At 37.5% G+C, this 25,399-nt stretch overlaps 1 protein-coding gene across 1 annotated transcript in view; it reads right to left on the reverse strand.

Moving 5' to 3' along the window:
• Window positions 1-25,399, reverse strand: part of TNKS (tankyrase) — a 150,221-nt gene that overhangs the window by 115,554 nt on the left and 9,268 nt on the right. Inside the window, exon 2 of the mRNA XM_059685511.1 lies at window positions 16,110-16,334. Within this exon, the coding sequence (XP_059541494.1) occupies window positions 16,110-16,334 (225 nt within the window). The remainder of the gene's footprint in view (window positions 1-16,109; window positions 16,335-25,399) is intronic.

The following is a 25,399-nucleotide window of genomic DNA, read 5'->3' on the forward strand; positions in this document are numbered from 1 at the left end:
CTGTCACACTCAGGGCAGGGCCGATGGGGAGGTTATGGCTCTACCCTATCCCACACAGAGCAGGGCCCGTGGGGGAGGCGGGGGGGGGGGAGGGGATTGGGGCGCCACACCTGTCACACACAGAGCCACAGGGCGATCAGGGGGTTGGGGAGCTCCCCCGTATCAGGCACAGAGCAGGGCTGATCAGGAGGTTGGGGCGCCTTCCCCTGTCACGAACAGAGCAGGGCGGATAGGGAGGTTGTGGCCCCGCCCCCTGTCACACACAGAGCCGCAGGGCGATCAGGGGGTTTGGGCGCTGCCCCCTGTCACACTGATCCCAGTGCCGGGAGGCCTCGCAGCTCCGTTGATCCTGGTGCTGGGAGGCATTATTACCCTTTTACTATATAGGATAGAGGCCTGGTGCATGGGTGGGGCTGGCTGGTTTGCCCTGAAGGGTGTTCTGGATCAGGGAAGGGGTCCCCACTGGGGTGCCTGGCCAGCCTGGGTGAAGGGATGATGGCTGTTTGCAGCTGGTCACACACCCTTCAGGGTGGGGGTCCCCACTGGGGTGCCTGGCCAGCCTGGGTGAGGGGATAATGGCTGTTTGCAGCTGGTCACAGACCCTTCAGGGTGGGGGTTCCCACTGGGGTGCCTGGCCAGTCTGGGTGAGGGGCTGAGGGCTGTTTTCAGGCTGGTAGGTGACTGAAGCTCCCAACTGCTCCTTTTTTTTTTTTCATTCTGGGCCAGCTTTAGCTCTGGCTCCAGCTCTGAGGCCTTTGCTGCTGAAAGCAGGTATCTGGTTTGTTTGGGTTCTATAATCGAAACAATGTATAACTCCAGCTCTGAGATCCCGGCTCGCTGAAAGCAGGTTTCTGGGGTTTTGTTTAGCTTCTATATTTGTTACAATGTTTCAAACTGCAGGCTCAGAGGCCGGCAAGGCAGGCGGGGAACGCTGGAGTCCTCCGTCACTGAAGCAAACAAGCCTCATGTTGTTTCAAGCTGCCTGGCTGCTGGCCGCCATCTTGGCTGGCAGTTAATTTGCATATTGCCCTGATTAGCCAATGGGAAGGGTAGCGGTCGTACGCTAATTACCATGTTTCTCTTTTATTAGATAGGATTGATTTTTAGTTTTATATAATAATTGATTTAGAGAGAGAGAGAGAGAGAGAGAGAGAGAGAGAGAGAGAGAGAAACATCAATATGATAGTGAAACATCAACTGGCTACCTAGCTCACAACCCAGGCATGTGCCCTAACGGGGAATCAGATCAGCAACCACTCAGTGAGCAAGATGATGGCCAATCAACTGAGCCACACCAGTCAGGGCTGAACAGTGTTGGGTTTCTGCATTTGATTTAATTTGAAGAAAAGAGTTCTGTGGTTTAAAAACATAATAGGAAATAAGTAAATACTAAATCAGTAAAGTACAATAGTAACTAATAAATAAGTTCCTAAAAAATAATCATAAATAGTAATAAAAAATGACCTCCAAGGATCCTTCTAAATTTAAGATACTGTAATCTATGAATATATCTTTGAGTACTGACTTTTTCAATTAGAGGGTTTTTAATTAGTGAGGGAGAAAATACTTTAGCTAGCTTACACAACAGGAAAGTATATTAAAGAATATAGGTGTCTCAGTTAAAGCAAATGCAAAAATGCATCCAAAAATTTATCCTGCTTCTGTCTATTCTATCTCTCAGCACCATTGCAACCCTCCCTTAGATACAAACACACACACCTGTATCATTTGAATCTTAATTTCAAACTCTCACTAAAGAGACTCTGGTCCAACTTGCCACAATATCTGGTTCTGGACTTCAAAAGTTTGGCCAAAGAAGACAAAAGAGCCAATAAAAATGAGGCATTAGTTCTTGTGCCGACACCTCAATGGGTCTCTATTGCAATAAGTATTGTGTAAATGTGTTTACTCATGGTAAATTAATAAGTTTACAAAAAGTATACTATCTCTGAGTGAAAGATTTGGGACTTCCATTTTCTGTTTTACACATTTCTATACTGTTCTGTTTATAACACATATGTATTATTTTTCCAATAAGAGAGAAATGAGAGAGATAATTCTTTTCAGACAGAAATTATCTTTATGCATGCTGTTTAAGTATGTTTGCCAAAATAATACTTGTCTTAAAACTGCTACTTAAAGTAATTAATTTGTAACCAATGGAGAAATAATTGGATTGTTCTTCCTGTCAAGTGAACAACATTAAATAGGGTGACAGCGTTAGACAAATAAGACCAATATAAAAAAAAATCCATTAATTTAAAATCTGTGATGATTCAGAGGCTGTAGAAATAAGCCTTAAGTAAAATAGTCAAGAAGTAATTTTCTACTGTGTAAAAGTCAAGGTTTTTAAGACAACATTTTAGTCTCTGCCTTTCATACAAAAGTCACCAACAATTCAGAATTCTGGCTACATCTGGGGCTAGCTTACTTGTGATACATTACTTAATTTCACCTCAGTGTATACCTTGACTATAATGTGCCTCAATAGATACCCATTTATAACTTTTCCCTTGTACTTCACTGGAAAAAATAAGATAGCATTCAGTTTTTTAAATTCTCTACTAACTCTGATTCACTTACTAATGGCAATATGCCATGGCTAAGGTGAAAAGCAAAGCTGTGGTCCAGAGCTGGTCCTCTGGAACCAGACTGTGTGGGTTAGAATCCCAGTTCTGTCTCCTCCTCATTTTGGGACCCTAGGAAGCTACTTCATCTCTGTGTGCTTCCTCTACTGTAACTCAGAAGATAATAATAGTATCTACCTCACAGGTTATTAGGAGGACAAAACAAATAATATTTGAAGAGCTCTTAGAACAGTGGCCAGCATATAGTAGGCATGAGTATAGAAGAATTTTTAAAAGAGACATTAGAAAATATATGATTACTCGCTCAAAAAATTAATCCAAGTAAATAAAATTTTACTGAATTTATGTGGGAGAGCTGTTTTGCTTTAAAAAAAATTTTTTTTTAAATTATTATAGAGAGAGGAAGGGAAATGGAATGGAACCATGACCTCCTGGTTCATGGGTTGATGCACAACGACTGAGCCACACCACCTGTGTGGGAGAGTTGTTCTTTATGACCAAACTTTGACATGAAAATTTATAATTAAAAAATCCCCCAATTAAATGTTGTTCCTATTGTCAAGTTTTCCTAGAAATATATAAAATCAAGATTTTAAAAAATATATATTTTTAGGAAATTGAGAATATTTTAAAAGGCCATTCCATCTTGAGTAACTTAGATATAGATTATTCTATGTTCAATATTCTATATTACATTCAAATCAATTTTATACACTTTTTACAAAAGTGAGTTAAGCCAGTCCACAATATATTTGTGAAATCAGCATTATCTGCTTACACAAACCACAATGCACTGGAAGATAAAGTAGGCACTGGAATAAATATGAGAATGATTATAATAAATCCTATGTCTCTACACAGAAATCCCCCAGTCTAGTCCAAAAGAAAAAAAAATACTGTCCAGGAGTCAGACAAGCGTGGGCTTTAGAATGCTCCTCTGTCCTTAGCAATTGTCCGACCTCAGGCAAGTTACTTCGCCTCTGTCAATCACACTTTTCTCTTTCATAAAACACCACCTACTTCTGAGGATTGCAGTTATAATTAAATGAGACAATATATATATAAACCTAGGTTGGTACTTGGTGCATAACAGGGACTCAATAAATCCCCTGTCCCTTCAACCAGGATTTTTCATCTACTTTCAAAAATAGAATCATATACACAGAGAATGGTAAAAGAAGATATCTGTTGGGTTGAAATAAAGACAAACTGGCAACAGTCCTAGGAGCAATGAATTCACTTGTGCTAAGTCAATTATTGTTTTATGCTCCCTTTTATTTAGGGAGAGATTACTTTTTCTATAACTTGACTAGATTCAGCTAAGTGAAACACTAATAAGAAATTAAACAGATAAATTTACAGTCTATATAAGTTTATTACATGATCACAAAGTTTTTACTGTTCTGAGGGACAATGACTATATGAAAAAAGATGCTTCCAACCTGTTTCTGGCAGAGCCTTTCTGAATCATTCCTTAAATTGTTAACTCCACCTGCCCTCTCTCAAGGCCTCAAGACTTTACTAGTATTCCATGCAAGCTCCCCATTAGTTTTAAAACATTAAGACCAATTAAAATAAGTTTTAATGCTACTAGTTACTGGGTTTAAAATTAAACATATAAAAGCATTTTTTGCAAGTAACACAGGACTGGACCTGTATCATAACATTCTGATTCTGCTTTGAACTTCAGTTTCTTAAGAAATGATCTCACAATTATTACTAGTATTCCCCTATACCTCTGAGAACTGATACAACAGCTTGAAACTTAAATATATTGTTGTACTTTCAATTTGAAGGAGCCAAAGAATAGAACTCTTAATTTTTCATTTCTTGAGAAATTTACTAAATAATTTTTAAATAATTAGTTTTCTTTTCTTGGATTTAATAAATTATCCTATTAGCAATTATTCTTAGTGACAGTATTCAATCACATTTTTTATATCCCACCTCAGCTCCTTTCCCCTATGTTGAGGAGAAAAAGACTGTCTTTTTTTTTTTTTTTTTTTTAACGTAATCCCTCCTCTACTTTCGCTTCTCTCATTCCAAGTGCATTACAATTTTGGCAGCTTGAAGAACTATCTGCTCATAATTAATTTGCTTTAAAAATATTAATCATTATTCATAGCTATGCTCAGTCATAGCCAATCACTATAACTTCATACTTCAGCTATTAAAATATTTGTGGGGAAAATGTCGGTTACACTATAATTTCCCATTATCCTATCTGCAACATCCCCACTGAATAGGTTAAAAGACCTAAATTGCAATGGGGGTGTGTGTGATTTTATGTCTTATTAAATCAGAATTCAAGTTGACGACATTACAAAGGATATGAAACAACGGATATAACACTAATTCACATTGATGGAAACAAAGAGCAGCATATGGTAACTGCCAACTAGTCAGTCACTCAGCTTTTACAGTGTCAGTATACAAACCTGATCTATGAGAACACCTGACTGTTACCACCCAAGGGAAAAGGGAGTGGAAGGAAACAAGCATTTACTGGGGCTCTTCCTGCTTTTTTACTTCACTGTCTTCCCATAACAACCCAAAGCAGTAGGTATGATGCTCACTGAGCTTCAAGGCAACTAAATTATTTGTGCAAGATCAGTTTTTAAATCACATAATGGAATTCATACCTACTTCTAAACTCATTTAATTTCTATCTTATCCTTCTACACAAGTGCAAGCCAAGGTCATCCCAGAACTGTAAAATTCAAGTTTTCCCCCCTTATGTGAATTCTGAAAGGCATATATTGGTCATAAATACCTTATCTACTCCTATGGCCAATATTCTCTTCGTATCTCATCAAACAAGCCCCTGTAGGAAAATGTGAAACCACAACTTGGAAATGACATGGAAAACAATCCATGACAGCTAGAGTTCCATTTTAGGTGAGCTACTAGAATATTTCCATATTTCCCACTCTTGTTCCCGCAATCCTCATGCTCAAACATATTCTTTTCAAAAGGCCAACAACACAAAGCTGTGCCCAAACAGGCAAAATAAAATATATTCCCTCTATCTCTAATCACGATTACTTATATCAGAGCAAATTTTGAAATTTTTAGAGGTTTGACATAAAATAAATATTTGGACACACAGTGGGATTTCTTAACGTTTTACTTATACTGTCATATCCGAGGGCAGAATGAAACAACTCACAGTGAGATTTACATTCTTCATCCTGGGTTCCGTTAAAAAGCCTAACACTCACCCCATTTTAAAGACAATCAACAGATTCCAATAATTAAAAGAACAAAGTGAGTACATAATATATTTTTTAAAGCCTGAAATTGCAATTATTACACTTTACAACTTTCTACTTTGGTCAGCTGGGAAGGAGTGAGAAGGACTCAACAAATCTTTATCATCAATCTGGACCTCCTCTGAAATCTCAGTTACTGCAGAACTGCACAAAGTGAGGACACAGTCCTAATACGAAACGAGTTTCAGATAACATGATAACCTGTAAAGTGAGAACTGACTGAGTTACATGAGCCATTTGCCTCAAATACCATTTTCATACAACCTCCAACTTAAGCCAGGCATCTCACTGAAATCCACAGATTGTTCTGAGCCATCATGGTTAGCTTAGAAGTAAATGCAAATGTATAAATAATTCCTTTAATGGGCAGACTGAGCAATAAGCAAAGCCTTTTATCACTTTTAAAAAAATAAATGTGGGTTTTTTTTCTTCTTCTTCTTTTTTAAACAATTTCTCCCTCTCTCCCTTCCTACTTTAAGTACCTTTGACTTATTTCTTAAGGCCTTAGGAGAATAAAGGCATGCATACTGGTGTTTTTCTGGTTATTCTAATAAAATGCAATATACAAATATGAAACTCAACACACATATTTGCCACCATTATCCAGAATGTCTACTTAAGTAGTTCCAAATTTATTAGGTAAATGAATAAATATTCTAATCTTCTTGAAAACAGCTGAAGATAAACAGGCAAGTCATCAAAATAATGGTGCTCACTATCAGTGGGGATTATTTCAGAGGGGAAAAATTACTAGCATTCTTGGCTTGTCTTCTCCTTTATAAGTATACAGGTATGGAATTTTGCCAAGTTTTATTTTTTTATGAAAATACTACATTGATCCCAATTCAATTTTTATATGGAAAAATGCAGTTAAAAATGCCAAAGGAAGGTATTTTGGCAGGATAAGGGAAATGAGACAATAATGAAACAAAAGCCAGTGAATCAAATTCTCAAGGCTTTGCTGAATTTTCAATGAATTTTTATGAAGAGTAAGGAAGGTGTGGGAAATGATTTTTCTTAGTCTAGCTCATTTATGGATGACATATGGATAGATAATATGACAGACTAAATAAAGAGCCCTGGCCCTGCCGGAGTAGCTCAGCTGGTTAAGTGTCCTCCTGTGAACCAAAAGGTTGCTGGTTCAATTCCTGGTCAGGACACATACCTAGGTTGAGAGTTCGATTCGTGGTCAGGGCACCTATGGAAGGCAACCAATCAATGTTAACCCTCCCTCCCTCCCTCTAAGCATGTCCTTTGGTGAGGATTAAAAAAAAAAAAAAATTAAACTTGCTTTTTAAAAAAAATTTTAAAGTGTCCAAATGTCGAGTTCTCCAACAGCCACAATTTCTTTAGCTTTTATTAAGAATCTGTGATTTTCCAGAATTTATGCTAAAATAATTAAGGTTTAAACTTATATTTACTAGTAATGAAAGGGATAGTCATTAAGTAATGCTTATAAAACAATTTAAAAATCAAAAATAGTCTAAATTGCCTAAAGTAGGTGACTGATTTAAAAAATAATGGTTATCTATATATATAAAAGGCTAAGTGTCCACCCAACTGGTAGCTATGTTTATATATATAAAAGGCTAAGTGTCCACCCAACTGGTAGCTATGTTTATATATATAAAAGGCTAAGTGTCCACCCAACTGGTAGCTATGTTTATATATATAAAAGGCTAAGTGTCCATCCAACTGGTTGCTATGAGGGGGCCTGACCACCAGGGGGCAGACGCTTAACACAGGAGCTGCCATGACGCGCACTGGCCATTTAAAAATAAAGGGCACTATGGACCTGGTGCTAACAAACCAACACTCAGCTTCCCCCAAGTGGGACACAGGCCCTGCCACCACCCTGGAGCAACACCCCACCTTATTGCTGCCAACACTGCCAAGACCCCATGGCGCAAAATGTGGCCCACAGCCCAGCCCACCCGGAAATGGTCGCTGTGGGCACCAGGTAATGACATCACGTAGCAATGCTCAGCTTCTTCTCCCTAGTGACTAGCCCACTTGGAGTTTCTTCAGCCCAGGAACATGACTTGCTTTATAGCCAGGTGTAAACATTTTACACTTTAACCAAATGTTTGTGAAGTGTTTTCCCGTGCCTCATCTCATTTGATCTTCACAGAAGTCCTGGAGTAGATAGATAGGAAACTCAGTAGAATCCTTTTTTCTTTTCATTAGCGAGATGCAAATAGCAATAATAAAATATTTCTTCTAACTAATTTCCTTTCAATGTGCATGAATCTGTGCACCAGGACACTAGTTTCTATATAATCCTTCACAGCCTTTAAAAATGAGATTAGATAGAAATATTCACTGATAATGAAGTATGTTCACAACACAATGTGAAAAAATGAGAAAACAAACAGTATGCATGGAATGATCCTAGTTTAATTTTAAAAAGGACTATGTGCACAGGTACAATGAATCTACCAGCACTAACAGAACTTACTGTAATGATAGAAATTTCTATGTCTGAACTCTGTAATAAGATAACCAAGAGACAGATATGGTTATTAAACCCTTGAAATGTGGCTAGTACTACAGAAGAACTAAATTTTAATTTTTTAAATTTTAATTAATTTTCATTTAATGGCTATAATATTGGATAGGCTAGGTCTAAACAGACATATAACAAAGTCTGACAGTTTTCTCATTTTTCCTTAATGAACATTTATTACTTCTAATAATATTGTTAAGACAAAACTAGAAAATTGTTAATCTTTGATATACTATACTTACATTACAGAAGGTAAGAATATACCAGAGGCAGTCCAACACTGATCCTACCTTCTGTTCCCCCACCCCAAGTTCCAGGACTTTTATCAAAGTACAAGTAACCATGGAAGTGATCAGGTAATTTAAATTAACACAGAGTTTGTACAAGGAAAGTAAATATATCTTTCTAGATAGCAGATATACAAAATGGTATTACAAGGAAATTATGAGAGGGATATTACTTTAGGACTGAGTTATAATAATAAAAACAGTTTAAGTTTCAGTAAATAGATTATTTTGGAACTTTGTTTTTATTTTAATTTTTTTGTAAAACTAGGTAAAGTAAATCTACCACTGTAAACTTGCTAAATATTAGATGATCTAAAAAGCTAAAGAATAAAGAAGAATTTGACAGACTTAAAGAATGAACTTTTTTATGCTTAAATAAATGTACTCTTTGTTTTCCTTTATTGATCAAGGCATTACGTATGTGTCCTTATCCTCCCATTGCCCCTCGACCCTCATGCCCTCATGCCCTCACCCGCCCTAGTGTCTGTGTCCATTGGTTAGGCTTATATGCATGCATACAAGTCCTTTGGTTGATCTCTCCCCCTTACCCCCACCCTCCCCTATGTTCCCTGAGGTTTGACTGTCTGATCGATAAACATGCTCTTAATCTCACTAAGCAGAGAGAATTTTTAGTTCTCAATTAAGAAGAGATTTCTTTTATAACAACTCTATATCAGCTCTATAGAAGGTGGCAAACTAAGAACCTTCTCCTTTCTTCACTGGTAAATGGTAGGGAATTTGAATCATTAGCCTCAGGCATAGTATGAAAATATTATTAAAATTATTTAGCTAAGTACTTTGAGGTGCCTCATGGGAAAACTTTTCATTATTGTGTATGTATCATCTATCCACAGTAATTCTGGGTAAATTTACCAGCGTCACCTTTTTCTCTCTTCTTCCTCCCTACCTCAACTCCTCAGTTCCTGACAGGGACTCTCATGGGTTTAATCTGCAAGTAACAACAACAAATGTTTGACTGCCCATTCTTTATATAAAAAGTCCATGGTAACCAGAAGTCAATGCTTGATTAGAATCACCATTCAACAACCCATCCTAATGAAGAATAGTAATGATTTGACAAATGGCAGATAATGTGACACAATTTATATCTGACTATAAAACGTGTTTTATATTTGTATTTGAATATGGGTGCGTTGGACATACTGCAAATTCACATTACTTTAAAATGAAAGAACCTCAAAATATCATCTAATCAAGAAGAAATAGAAAATTACTCAGCTTCATCACCCACACCAACACAGACTAATGCAAAAAATCTAGATAGAACTGAGCCGCCATCTTGTGAATTTGTCATTCCACACACATTTCTTGAGTATACAATTAGATACCAGTGATAGAAATGAGAACACAAGAAGGAATAAGATTATTGTTAGTTCCCTACCACAGAGAACTAACAATCTACCAGGCAAAAAGAACCAAGTAAGACCTAAGCAGAATACTACAGGAGCATATAAAAAGGTACTAACTTATTTGGAGCATGTTCAAGTTCACACCTTACATGACTCGGTTTAAGAGACTGTTACCTGGTCCTACAGCCAAATTAGAAAGTAAATATATTTTTATTACAGCAACTGTAATTTAATTCATTACTAAGTATGTATCAATTGCATGTGCTAATTAGTAAGCAGGAAGGTATTTTATACTGTATTTTGGACCCTGGTTCACTTGGGGATTACCTCCAAGATATACTTTTCTCAGATAAGTCATTGCTCTTAAGAAATAATTTCTTTATTGTTTATCTTTAGTTATGAATTTAATTTCATAAATAATGTGTTATCAGTCAGGGTAGTCTCGATTATGCTGCTATAACAAAGTGCTCCAGAATTTCATAGGCTTATTAGCAAAAAAAGTTCATTTCTTGCTCACAATACAAGTTGAGAAAATGACAGCAGGGGAGTTTCCTTACTTACAGGCCCAGACACTGAAGAGGGCTCTGGGTTAAAATGTGATTCCCTAAATAACCAAGATAAGAAAATACAAAATATGGTAACTGTGCTCTTATTCTTAACACTTCTGCTCAGAAGTTACATATTTTGTTCCCACTCACATTTTGTTAGGGGAAAAAAGGGGAAGTAAATATATTTAGTGGACAAAGGACTACTATATTTCTAGACTAGTCCTTGCCCATGTGGTGTGACTGAGTTGCTGAGCATCTACCCATGGACCAGGAGGTCATGGTTCCATTCCCAGTCAGGGCATATGTCTGGGTTTCTGCTCAATCTCCAGTAGGGGGCATGCAGGAGACAGTCTATCATGATTCTCTCTGATCTTTAATGTTTCTATCTCTCCCTTCCTCTCTCTGAAATCAATAAAAACATTTTTTTTAAAAAAAGAGTAGTCCTTGATATTTTAAACTGCTCAGACTTCCTGTCTCAATACTATGGGAATATGAAAAGCTATGAGAATTCTACCAAAGTCAATGACATGAAGAAATAGCTCAAAAAACATCTACGTGTCTTTTGATCTCAGAAAGCAGAGGGAAAGCACAAACCAAAAAAAAAAAAAAAAAAAAAGTTTAACTATTAGGAATTAATGAGTGCTCCTTTATGGAATGATTCAGGCAACACAGAAATAACCATGCATTTTAGGTAATTATTTTCTAATTAAACAAGGTATACTTAACTTTACTCTTAAATCTTAAATATAAGCCACATAATATGTTCAATTTTTCATTATGGAGTAGCTTATTCTTTCATTTTAATTAAAAAAATATATCCTAAACAAGTTGTTATAAAGCACTTCAGAGACCCTTAAACCAAAAAACTGCTTTCTGCATTTCCGCAATGTAATTAAAACTATAATCTTACTTCACTAGAAACTGTTTTTAACCTAAAAATAATTGTCTAATAAAAATCTTACTTTATTATTCCAATGCTATTGAGACACCAAATACATTTGTATTTAACTGACAAATTGGGTTTTACCAAAAATAAAATCCTTTGCTTGTCTAAAGATACCACTAAGAAAACGAAAGTCAAAGTACTGACTGGGAGAAAGCATTTAGAATACACACATCAAACAAAGGTCCACGTCCATAACACAAAAGAGCTCTCACAAGTCAACAATAATAATACCCCCCAAAAAGGTCAAAAGATCTGAACTGAGACCACCCAAAGAATAAATATACACAAATGACCAGTAGTCACATAAAAATATGCTCATCACCTTCAAACATTAGAGCTTCTTATCAGGTTCAACATATACTTATCATTCCATTCAGCAATTCCATTCTTAGGCATCCACTCAAAAAATGAAACAATATGTTCACACCAAGACCTATAAACCAATGTTCACAGAGGCCTTCTTCAGAACACTCAGAAACTGGAAGCAACCCAACATCCACCAACTGTGCTGCATCCGTATGATAAAACACTATACGTCATCAACAAATGGGAATGAACTACTAAGGTGCACAATAACGTATACTAACAAACTTCTAGCTTAAACAGACCCAGAAAAAAATAAGACTCAAATAACTAGAATCACACATGAAAGGGGTGCATTACTCCCAAGCTTACAGAAATAAAAGTGTTATAAAGGAATATTATGAACTGTATGGAAAAAATGGGTAGGCACATGCAAAAGAATGAAGTTGGACCCTGTATTTCACATCATATACAAATATTAACTCCATATGGATCAAAAGACCTAAAAATAGAGCTAAACCTATAAAACTCTTAGAAGAAAATAAGGAAAAACAGACAACTATTAATCAAATCACCAAAACTAAAAAAATGTTTTTTTGCTTCAAAAGCCACTATCAAGCAAGTGAAAAGACAACACAGAGTGGAAGAAAATATTTGCAAATCATTTATCTGGTAAGAAACTTCTATCTAGAATATATTAAAAAAAACTCTTACAACTCAATAACAAAAAGACAATCCAATTTAAAAAATGAACAAAGGATATAAGTAAACATTTCTCCAAAAAAATGTGTACCAATAGCCACAACTAGCACATGAAAAGATGCTTGGCAAACCACCATGAGGTTCTGGCACAGAATAAACATTTTACTCTGAGTTGACACAGAGAATATTACAGTGGGGATACAGTGCAAGATAAGGTAGACAAGGTTCCTGTGTTTCTAATTCAGGCACAGAATAGAAATAGAGTACACATAGAGATGAAAACAAGCAAATAAATATCTACAATAATAAAAGGTAAATATGCAAATTAACCATCACTCTGTCACTCTGCTACACCCACCAGCCAATCAGAGCGACTATGCAAATCAACCCAACAAAGATGGCGATTAATTTGCATATGCAGGCACGGAGCAAAGACTGAAGATGACTGAAGATGGCAGCGGCCACGGAGCTGGAGCAAGCAGGAGGCTTGGGTTGCTCCCGGTGACAGAGGAAGCCAAGCTTCCCGCTGGCCCTGGACTCCGCTCAAGGAGGGGCTAGGGGTCTGGGCCCGCTCAAGAAACTGGGGGGGAAAAAAAAAGAAAAAGAAAAGGAGGGGCTAGGAGCAGCTGGAGCAGAGAAGCCAAGCCTCACTGCTGCGGCCGGACCAAAGGCCTGGGTCCTGGGTGCTGGAGGAAAACCGGTGCCAGCAGCTAGGGGAAGGAAGGCCTATTGAGCGAAACTTCGTGCAACAGGCCACTAGTATAACTAAACAAATATATAATATCAGGTAATAAGGGCTATGAATTACAATGAAACATGGTTAGTAAAACAAGATATGGTTAAAGAAACCAGACAAGCAGGGCAGGGTAAGAAATTATGGCAGCACTGTCTACACAGATATTACATCAAGGTGCTTTACTTGCATTTTCTTCATTTAAACTTCTTAACACCTATATGAAGTAGTTATTACCCCCATTTTAATAGCTAAAGAGAATAAGTAATTTGCTCAAAGACCCAGGTATCTTTGACTTAATGCCATTGAGTGTAATTTAATGCGAGGGATGAGGACACATTTGTAATACCTTAACTAATAAAGAGTTGAAAGAAAGAAAGAGAGGGGGGGGGGAGGGAGGGAGGGAGGGAGGGAGGAAGATAGAAAGAAAGAAAGAAAGAAAGAAAGAAAGAAAGAAAGAAAGAAAGAAAGAAAGAAAGAAAGAAAGAAAGAAAGAAAGAAAGCTATTTTTTTAAAGTTCTAATTATTAGATTTTAAGTAGCAGTTTGAATTTTGGGCTCCCAAGAATTATTTGAAAGAAAAGAGAAAGAAAAACAAAACAAGTGGCAGGAACTTCATTTCTCTAAAATAATGTCACTTGCTCTATTCAGTCTTTCTTACACCCCAAAAGCTAAAGCACTGCTCTTTATGAAGAGAATTACAATTTAATCCTTCTCTTCTATTCTTTTTAGAAGGTGTTCCACTGTCTTCAAGCTTTCAAAGTTGTAAATGGAAAGTCTTTTATCTCCTTTTTACCCCTTTGTAGGCAACTTATTCTTTCTACAGGGAAAAGTTCATACATCTTCCTCAGTGTTTCTTCTCATCAATACAGCATGAAACTCCATAAGCCATTTCAATCTCAAGACCCAAGTTTTTCTCTGCTTATCATTTAATTATTATTAATCTCTACATTGGTTATTTTTCCCTCCTCCCCACCCCCTACCTTCTGGAACTTATACATATGTAAGGTTTTAAAATAATGTTGACTTCTTGGGTTTACTTATTTCTTCCTTTATGATTTCTATATTGGGGGACATTTCTCACAAATGGTCTTCCAGACAACTAACATGGTCTTTCTTTAATTTATCTATTGAATTTTCTATTTTAGAAAAAAAATTAGATATTTTTTGGTCCCAGGAAGTTTCTTTCATACTACACTTTCATTTCCCAGAGGGATCTTTTTATTTTTATCTTTCATTCAGGTATTTATCTGACCTCTTAAGCAGTCCTGGATATGTATTCTGATTGTTCATTCAATCTTCCCCTCTTTAGCTGAGAAACGTTGCTATTTTTCATTAGGCTTTCTGGGCTTCAAATTTAGATATTAGAGTATTCCAAATATTGAAAATCCCATAAGTGTTAGAAGACTATGCACCTCTATTATCTTCAAGACTGTTTGCTGTGGAAGCCAGTAAGCTCTCCATTCCCCGCTGAGGAACCCAGAGGGAATATGCTCTTTCCCCTTTTTCCCCTTCTCACTGGAGCATCACAGACTATAACGAGAGATGGGAGTATGGTAAACATGTAAAGAGTGTGAAGGCAGCAGGAATTTTTAAATCAAGATTCAAGAGATGTCTTTGTTAGTTTAAAGGTCCCATAACAGAACTTCTATTTACCTATCTTCTCAAGATCTCTACATCAGTCTATTCATTTGGGAATTTCAGAAACCAACTGTGCCTACCTAAACAGAAATGGCAGGAGGATGGAGGACCAATCTCAGAAAATAAATTAAGCCAAGCCAGCATGGCTCAGTGGTTGAGTGTCAACCCATGAACCAAGAGGTCATGGTTTGATTCCTGGTCAGGGCACATGTGGGGGGTAGCCATTCAATGATTCTCTATCATTATTGGTGCTTCTATCTCTCTCTTCATTTCCCTCTCCTTTCCTCTCTGAAATCAATAAAAATATTTTTTAAAATGACATATACATTTGAGTTTTATAAATATAACTAATTAAACTGAAATGGATGCCATCCAGGAAGACAATTATATAAACCAACTAGCCATGGGTTAAACAACCATCCACTGTCTTAAGTATGAAGAAACAGATGATACACACAAAAGAAACCAGGCTTGTCCTCTACAAGCTTTAGATTTTAAAATGAAAAATATTATACACTAAAGCAAAATCTAAAGTATACATATATATACTTAGATATCTATAAAAGAGAAAGAAATGCTGATTAAATACAATTTCATATAATCTCAATATTTAAAATGGTTGAAAAGTTCAATTTTGTTTGAAATTGCTTTTTCTTTAGACTATGGCACATGTTGAAAATATTAAGCCTTGAATAACTATATTTGAATTACTCACTCAAAGCATTCCAGTCCTAATAAAATAGCTGGTGTTCAATTTCAGCAACATAAAGAGAAAAGCTTTGATAATGTTCCTTGAATCAAACTAAAGCATCCAAATATGTCATCCAATTCAGTAAGAATTTGTACTTTATAATGGTTCTCATTGATGCAAGGATAGGAAATTTGCAGTCTTTTAAAGAGACTGTAAATTAACTAAATGTGATAACAGTAATCTATCAAAACTGAGTTCCATACCAGTTAGCATTTGACTTGCATTTGGAGGGTTCATGTTGTGAATCTTGTTCTTAACCAACTTTAGATTGCTGTCTCTTTACTTCCCTTTTAATGGAAAATAATCGCCTTCAAGAATAAGAAGTAATAAAGACCACCCTGCTAATTCTAATGAAACGCTATTTCCATCATAATAGGAAACGAGAACAGAAAACTTTATTTAAAATTTTATACCTCTCAGGTTGATTGATCTTACAACTTAGTTATCAGCAAATAATACTTACCAATGCATACATCGATTTTCCCTTTAATAGCAGCTTCATGCAGAGGGGTATAGTTCCAGTTATCCCTGGCATTTGGATCGGCTCCTTGGCACAATAACAGACTCACAACCTCCGCATGGCCAAAAGAACAGGCATTATGAAGTGGGATGAGACCTCCATCATCACGAGCATGGACATTAGCGCCCATCTGGAGCAAATGTTCTACGACATCCTTCCTTCCAAAACCTAAAAATAAAGAGGGAAAATATCTTACATTAAAATCAATTTTGCAAAAAGAACCATTAGAACTCCTTTAACAATATCAACAAATAAGAACTGAAGTGCTATATTCTATAGCAGAAAAAGTAAAAAAAAAAAAAAAAAAGGCTAATATTCAAATGGATTCTTTCATCTCAGAAAATTTAGAACTAAGAAAGCTCTTCCTTTAGTATTTGGGCAGTTTATTAAAAAAATTTTTTTCAATACCTCTGTGTGCTGGACAACACATGGCTCCTGTCCAAGGCATTCACTTTCCCCTCATGCTTATAAGACAAAATCAAATGTATAACTATATTCTAAGAGATAATGGTTATTTAAACACTGCTGACAACCAAATCAAACACTCAACATAACAGTACGATAATTGGAGAAAAATGTATGGATACTAGAAATATGTGGTGATAGTTTGTTGACAAGTTATTTAAAAAGTAACAATAAAAGATAATGCCAAAACATTTACTCTTGGGACTGGTGGCCAAACTAAATGAAATGGGTGGTTAAGTGAAACAATTCAAGCTTGGATTTACTGAGTCTGAGGAAACAATATGACAAACAAGTGGAAACACAGATATGTGAAAATGCAGAACCAGAACACTGACAAGAAGTATCATAATTTTTAGACAGAAAAAAAAGGGGGAGGGGAGCCAGAAAAGATCTGCAGCAGAATGGGGCTAGATAAACACTGAGAAAGGTAAAACATACCATGAAAGTACAACTTTATGGAAGTCAAAGGCCACCAACATTATGCAATGTCCAGCATGATGAGGATTTTAATGAGATCAATAGACGGGAAAAATAGCCAATGACAATTTTAAAGTAATTGTATTATGGTGATGAAATGAGCATTCTAATGATTAAACTTCCAGACTTCTTTCTTTGTCCAAAACTGTCCTCTAACTCAGTCTATCAATTTTCATTTTCAATCGAAATGCTTGAGAATACTCATTTCCCTACTCTGTATATACATTAATATAATTTATAAGATTTAAAGCAGAGAGGCAAAAAAAAAATACAAATGCTATTTACATTTTTGGTTCAGGTATTTGCATTTTACTTTTGAAAATAAAATAATTGCAATCTCTCTTAATCCTAGTCATCAACTTTCTTCTCTAGAGATACCATTACATAAGTCAATGTTTGTTACACCCCCGCATATTTTTATACTTTTCATGTTTTTAAACACGTAAGTTTATGTATTTAGATATTTCTTAATTATATTTGAATATTTCCATGTATTTCATGTTAATATATTTGTACATTATATTCCACATTTCATATTATTAGAATATATTACATATTCATATTATATCATCAATATTGTTTGGTTCAACCTATATTAATGAGAGGCTAATAATTACAGCAAATATCTTCTCTTCTTGCTGGCAAAGAAAAACTCAATTTTCCTCAGGTAGTGAACAGAAAGTAATATGGTCAGAAAAGGTAATTCTTTCTCCAGTTCAGGGAGTGAATCCTGATTACTCTAAGCTGTAAGGGTGATTCATTCCCTTCTGTCAGTAACTGGCAATGAGACAGAAGGAAAAATCTAGAAGCTTATGGAATGATTTTTCTCCCCACTAAGAGAAGGTGTATGGAGGATAAAGGTCCCTTTCTCCTCTTTCCTCTCTACTTTAAAAAATTCTCATAGAAGGTTATCACATTGGAGCTGCTGATACCATGATGGGAAGGTCAAGAAAACTATGAAAATGCTGGCATGTAACCCTACTGTGCTCACAGAGTGCTAAACCAACTCTTGAACTTCCTACTTCTAAACTTGTCAAGGAGGAAAAAAATATCCTTAGGCTTTATGTTTCTGTTAGCTGAAATTTTCGATACTTATAGCTGAACCCATGCAAACTGATACAATCATCTGTTCATATGTTTACTGACCATTCAAGTTTCATCTGTTAAGTACTGGTTTGTTGTCTTGACCCAATTTTTTGTCTTTTCTTATTGTTTTCTTATTGTCACCTGATCGGGGCCTGCTGGCCAACCTCTCAGTCCCTCACCCTGGCTGGCAGTCTCCAACTGCCTGATGGGGAACAGGGAACCAGGGGTGGATGGCAGCAGACACGGGCACTGCCGGGGCCCTGACCAGCGGAGGTGGCGGCAGCAGGGGGCAGGCCCAGCTGCCAGCAGCCAGGGAAAATCAGCCCTGATCGCAGGCCAGCACGAATTTCGTGCATCAGGCCTCTAGTAAGCATTATAAATATACTCTCCCCATTCATGGCTTGTCTTTAAACTCTGTTTACAATGTTTTTGATTTCATACAAGTTTTAAACTTTAACAGAGTAAAATTTATCAATCTTTCCCTACAATGTTTGTGCTTTCTACATGGTCTTTAAGACATCTTTCCTATTGCAACATTTCCTTCTAGATTATTTTTATAATTTTGCTTTTCACATTGAGATGTTTAATCTACTTATAAGTGTAATGTGAGCTAGAGATCTAATTTAGAGATCTAATTTTCCATATCTTTTCTGTCAATTTGTTTAATAGTGTAACTTGAAAATAAGTCTAGATATTGAATAGGGCAATGTCAATCTACTTTGTTACCCTTAAAAAATTACCTCGAGCCCTAATCAGTTTGGCTCAGGGGATAGAGCGTCGGTCTTCGGACTGAAAGGTCCCAGGTTCGATTCCAGTCAAGGGCATGTGCCTTGGTTGCGGGCACATCCCCAGTAGGGAGTGTGCCGGAGGCAGCTGATTGATGTTTCTCTCTTATTGATGTTTCTACCTCTCTATCCCTCTCCCTTCCTCTCTGTAAAAAATCAATAAAATATATTTTTTTAAAAAATTACCTTGACTATTATTGCTCTTTGATATTCAAGTTCCATGAAGAAAATGTTAGAAATTATTTTTAAAAACTCACTGCTTCGAATTAATCCTAGAAAGTTGACAAATTTACAATACTGAGTCTTCTAATCTATGTATATGATACACCTCTCCTTCAATTCTGGTCTGTTAAGTTCTTCTATTTTGTGTTTACCTTCATTAACATCTTGCACGTATTTATCAAGTATTATTGGATATTTTAATGTTTTGTTGCTTTGGGGTTGGAGAGGGCAGTAGTGCATTAGGGAGGTCAGTAAAACCAGATCAAACGGAGCCTCTGAGTCCTAAGTAAGGAGTTTGGATTTGAGCAGGGGTTTGTCTGCTAGCTGATATGGCTGGAGTACAGTGATAGGGTCAGAAAAATGGGCAAGGGCTAGGTCATATAGGCCCTTTATATCAGTTAGGAACATATTTGGCTGCAAATAACAGAAAATAGTAGAGGCTTAAAGAAAATGTAGAGATTCACGTGTCTCTCACAACTTGTCAAAGCATTCAAGCTGGCACAGTTTAACAATGGTATTGAGAGCTCTTTAAAACTCCACTTTGGCATCCTTAGCATGTGTAAGTTTTCTTCTACTAGCTTGTCACTTCCTCCTGTTTACAAAAGAATGCTACACCTCTTCTAAGCCTGACTGCATCCAGGTTCCCATACAAAAAGGGAGAGAGGGCAAAGGGAGAAAGGGCTTTCTTCTCTTAGCTTTTTATTATTAAGGAAGCCTCTCCAGATACTTTCATCTATATCTCATTAGCTGGAAGTGTCTCATCTATCCAGTTAGTTACCCAAAATGTATGAAAAATCAAGACTTTTATAGCTGGGTGCACTGCTGCTAAACAAAATCTATAATCTCTTAGTAAAGATTAAGAGATGCTGGGAGCCAGTCCATCCTTGCTGCTTGACACAGTCGCTGCAGGGAAGAAACATCTGCACAGCATATGTTTCAAGGGACCTGGCGTATATGGCATACTGTCCTTAATATGTCTGCTCACCTTCTTGGCGCTATATGTTTTAACCAAGGTTACCTCTCCGAGAAAGGATGTTTCCCCAGGTAGGGATTTTCCCCTGAAGTTAGGGAGGGAATAAAACGCCTTAACTAAGTGCCAGGTGGGTAGTTAATCACTTTAATTAACTATGAACAATCACGCTTAAACTACATAATCTTTACTCCCTGGAATGGAGATAAGAAACGCCCTAATCTTTGGAATAGAGATTGATAGGATTGGAATCAACTGGTATAAATATAGATGTAACAAGACAACAGGACACAGAACCTGGAGAAGAACCTAGAGAGAGAACCTGGCGACCGAACCTGGTTGGAGAACCTAGACAGAACTTGGCTGGAGATCCTAACCAGAACTTGGCTAGAGATCCTGGCTAGAGAACCTGGATAGATCCTGGCTAGGGAACCTGGCTATGATGATCACCTGAACGCTGCCTCTGTGTCATTCCCTCTTCGCCGACTCTGTCCTCACCTATGGGAACCCCTGGACCTGCTGGGGTTGGACCCCAGCAAAGAGAGAAAATAAATTGGGTGGATAACCAACCATATCTACCACAACTTTGTAAATCATGAGTAACAAGTTCTGACTTTATTATAAGTACTCAGGAAGTCATTTATAACACAAATTACTTGATTCTATCCAAGTCTTAAAAGGATTATCAGTCACTTTATAAAAGATAAATTGGAGAAGGTCAAGAGCAAAATCAGAGAGACAGGTTAAGAAAAATTTTGCCATAGTCTAGGTAAAAATTGACGGTGGCTTAGAATAGGATAGTGGCAGTGTAGATGGTTCAAAAAAGAGAAAACTGGGATTGGCTTTAAAGCCAAAAGGACTGACCCCCAAGTTTCTGGCTTAAGCAACCCAGTTCCTGGAGATGCCCTCTGGGGAGGGTCAAGGCAAGCAAGGAGCAATAAAAAGTTCACCTGATGAACTGTTCTTCTCCAACTACTAAACTAAGTACCACAAACCTTTTTTAACTTCAGAAATTACATTTCACATATTCAAGATATTTTTAAAATATGCTATTCCAGAATTACATTATTTCACATATTCAAAGAAATTTTTTTAAAAGCATTGTTGCTGGCACTGTGAGAAAAACCTAAATTTTTAACACATAATCTAACCTCAATATACTCAATAATTTTCTTTATTATAATGTTACTAGAGGCCCGGTGCATGAAATTCATGCATGGGAGGGGGGTGTCCCTCAGCCTGGCCTGCACCCTCTCTAATCCGGGATCCCTCTCGCAATCCGGGACCGCTGGCTCCTAACTGCTCACCTACCTGCTGGCCTGATCCCCCTAACTGCTCTCCCCTGCCAGCCTGATCACCCCTAACTGTCTCTGCCTTGGCCCCACCACCACGGCTTTGTCCAGAAGGACATCTGGTCTAATTAGCATATTACCTTTTTACTAGTATAGATAGAGGCCTAGTGCACAGGTGGGAGCCAGCTGGTCTGCCCTGAAGGGGGTCCCGGATCAGGGTGGGGGTCCCCTTGGGGGGTAGGGCCAGCCTGGGTGAGGGGCCTGGGGCAGTTTGCGGGCTGGCCACGCCCCCATTGGGGTGAAGGTCCCCACGGGATGGTGTAGCCTTCCTGGGCAAGGGGCTGATGGCTGTTTACAGGCTGGCCACATTCCCATCGGAGTAGGGGTCCCTGCTGGGAGGCGTGACCAGCCTGGACAAGGGACTGAGAGCCGTTTGCAGGCTGGCCACAGCCCCACTGCGGGGCATGGCTAGCCTGGGTGAGGGGCTGAGGGCTGTTGGCAGGCTGCCACACCCCCAATCAGGGTGGAGGTCTCCGCTCGGGGGCGTTGCTGGGCTGGGCGAGGGGCTGGGGGAGGTTTGCAGGCCGGCCAAGCCCCCAGCTTTGTCCAGAAGGAGGTCCAGAAGGTCTCCCAGTCTAATTAGCATATTACTCTTTTATTAGTATAGACAGAGTTTCAATTAGGGCCATTCAAAACATTTCAATGTCAAAAGGAAGGTCACTGTATCTATTCACCCGGAATTTAGGGACAGAAAATTGTTTCACTTATGTTCAGCATTTTACTGCCTAAAATTAAAGCTTCAAAGGAACAACTTTGTCCGCTATTAAATTTGTAACAAACAACTATGACTTCTAAAATTTAATAAAAGAAAAAAATTGAAAGTGTTTGCAGTATTTTAAAGTGATGTTTTTGTTTATGGTAACAAAGTCACAGCTTAAAGACATTTTTCACTCTAATTGTACTGCCAGGAAAGCCACAACCACTGTACTTCATTTGAATTACTAAATCATTGATCTATACTTATACACCCAATGAGAAAATGTGTATTATCTCATATCTATTTATTTTTAATTTTTCCCCTTAAGTATAAGAAGATTATACACAAAAGATACTCAAAGTGACCGTAAAATAAGTTTGGGATTGTCTGGGAAAACAACTCATTGTCTTTTTTTTTCTTTCTTATAATTGTTTATTGTTACAGGCATTACATATGGGCCCCCCTCTTTGACTCCTCCAGGCCCACCCCAACCCCAGGCCTGCCTTCAGCATCCTACTGTCTGTGTGTGCAGAATCTCAGAGGGAAGGGGGGGGGGGGAGGAGTAATAATCAATTTTCTTAATTTTTAAATGACATCTAACTTACTGATAATATACAGATCTTTTTTTAACAAACCAAAATAACTCATGAAGTCTTATACATATTGTATCTATTTTCCAGACAAAGGAAATCACAGAAGGTAAGTTGGGAAAGACAAAAAATGTACTTGGTGATAGAAGTGACTCGTTCACTATTCTCTCTAAAAACATTAGGAAAAACTAGAATCTAAAATATTAAAATGACCTACTTACTTTCTTAAGCATTATCAATTCAATCCACTTAAATAAAAAAAATCTCTTAACAATGACAAAATTACTTTCAATAAAATAAAATTGAGCTATGATACACTTACGGAAAAGCTATAAAATTTTTAAAGTAATTTTCTTTCCTGGCTAACAGACTCATCATTCACCAAGACAACACTGGTGATTCCAGATAGCTGTGAACATCTCCAAACATTCATTAAACACAGTAACTTATAATTTTACTGAATTAAAAATCTTAATCATACTTTTATCTTGGCTGCTGTGCCCGAGGCAGCCTCAAAATTAGAGAGGGGTACCTAGCAGAGCAGACCCATCTCAACATGATATTCTAATTCTATTAACTTTCTTGTACAGGTATACCTTCTAAGGTCTCCCAACATTTTCAGTTTTATTGCATTTTAAGGAGAAAATTACATGCCACAGTTTCTCTAATCTGGGGATTGAAGAAAATTTTGTGATATATTCTTTAAAAGGGGTTTTCCATATACTGGGTTAAATCTGTGCAGTCCAACATACTTAGAACCATAGACACCCAGTAAAAGATTCCTGCTTAATTTATAATAAATGTTCCAAGACAAAGAAAAATACATTTTCTATTTAATATTCAGTCATTACTGGTTCCTCTTCTGATTTCAATTCTAACTATATTAGCCTTTAAATAAAGAACTATTTTATACTTCATTAGATCAGGAGTCACTCCCTGTTGTTTCTAAAATAACAGTTTAGAAAACAAACTACAAAATGACTTCTATAAAGTCAATGAAGCTGCATGTTTTTCATTTGTCAAAGGCAGACTTGGACAGATTAATTTTTCCATTTTACAGACCTGATTTAAAAAGGAAACCGTTTATACTTAAAGAAAATTATTTAAATAGCAAGTGTAGTCAAGAATGTGTGCCTTCCCAAACCCAAGGAGAAATCACCAGAAGCAAAAAAGGATAAGAAAGGAATCCCAGATTCCAGCCCAAAACAAAAAAAAACAAAAACAAAATGAACAGTCCTGGCCAGATTTCTCAGTGGTTAGAATATCGGCCCCAGGACCGAAGGGACACGGGTTCGATTCCCGGTCAAGGGCACGTACCTGGGTTGCAGGTTCAATCCCGGTCCTGGTTGGGACACAAGCGGGAGGCAACCAATCAATGTGTCTCTCTCCCTCGATGTCTACCCCTCCCCTCTCCCTTCCGCTCTCTCTGAAAATTAATGGGGGGAAAATCCTCATTCCTCAGGTGAGGATTAAAAACAAACAAACAAATCAACAATGAAAGAAATCATTCCTCCTTGGGGAAGAAGGAAAAAAGGCTGAGTGCCACTGAAAGAAGAAACATCAACTTAAGAGCTGAAGATCACGTATTCTAGACAGGCCAGGCCAGAGGAAAGTGTTCGAATTGTGTCCTTCTGACTCCCTAACATTGTCCAATTGTCCCCTATGCTATATGTGGAATATGAAAGCAGTATCTCCAGTGGAGCTCTAGCCAAAAAAAAAAGAGAGGAGGGTTAACACCAAGGCAGATAAAAGTTGCCTGAGGTGGGAAGCAAAATACAGGTAGACTCCCAATTGGGCATTCACAGGAAGGTGACAGAACTTAGAAAAGGGTCAGAGAAACCCTGAGCAACCGGAGTGCACTGAGCAAAACTCACCAGCCAGAGCCTCTCTGTCCTGAGACAGGTCCCTATGTGCCTCACACCTGGAGGACCAAAATCTAAGAAAACAGGCTTCACCACCCCTAATGCCAATGCCCATTTAGGAATATATGTACGCATAGCACTGTCTTAAAAACTTTCAGCAATTTGAGTTCATTTCACAGACTCAAGGCCCAGAGTTCCTATAACTCTAAAACTTGATTAATACCAAGGCAGTTTTTCCCCTGAGATAATAACTACCTTATAAGCTTATAAGTAGTAAGTAATAACTGTACAAATACTTTCTAAATCATAAAAGGTTGCGCAAATATTAGATGTTCTTAATCTCACTAGACTTGAGAATCTTAACCTGGGTTCCATGTGTCCTAAAGCAATGATTCTCAACCCTGTCTGCATTTTAAAATCACCAGAGGAGTTTTAAAAAAATAAAAAGCCCTACCCCTACTCCTGCAATTTGATTTAACTGGTCTAGGGTTGAGAATCATTGCTCTGAAAGTCATTATCAGCATTGGCATGCTGATGGGACTTGTTAAAAATGCGGATTCTCAGACTCTACTCCAGGCCAGCTGAATGAGAAATTTGGGGAATGTGGCCTAGCAAGCTATTTTAACAAGCCATCGGGTGACTGATGCAAAGTTTGAGAACCATAGTTCCAGTGCTTCTGAAAGTTTGTAATCCTCTGAAAATTACATATAAAATTTGGTACTTAAGT

The sequence above is a fragment of the Myotis daubentonii genome, chromosome 2, assembly GCF_963259705.1.
Source record: "Myotis daubentonii chromosome 2, mMyoDau2.1, whole genome shotgun sequence".
Classification (NCBI taxonomy): Eukaryota; Metazoa; Chordata; class Mammalia; order Chiroptera; family Vespertilionidae; genus Myotis; species Myotis daubentonii.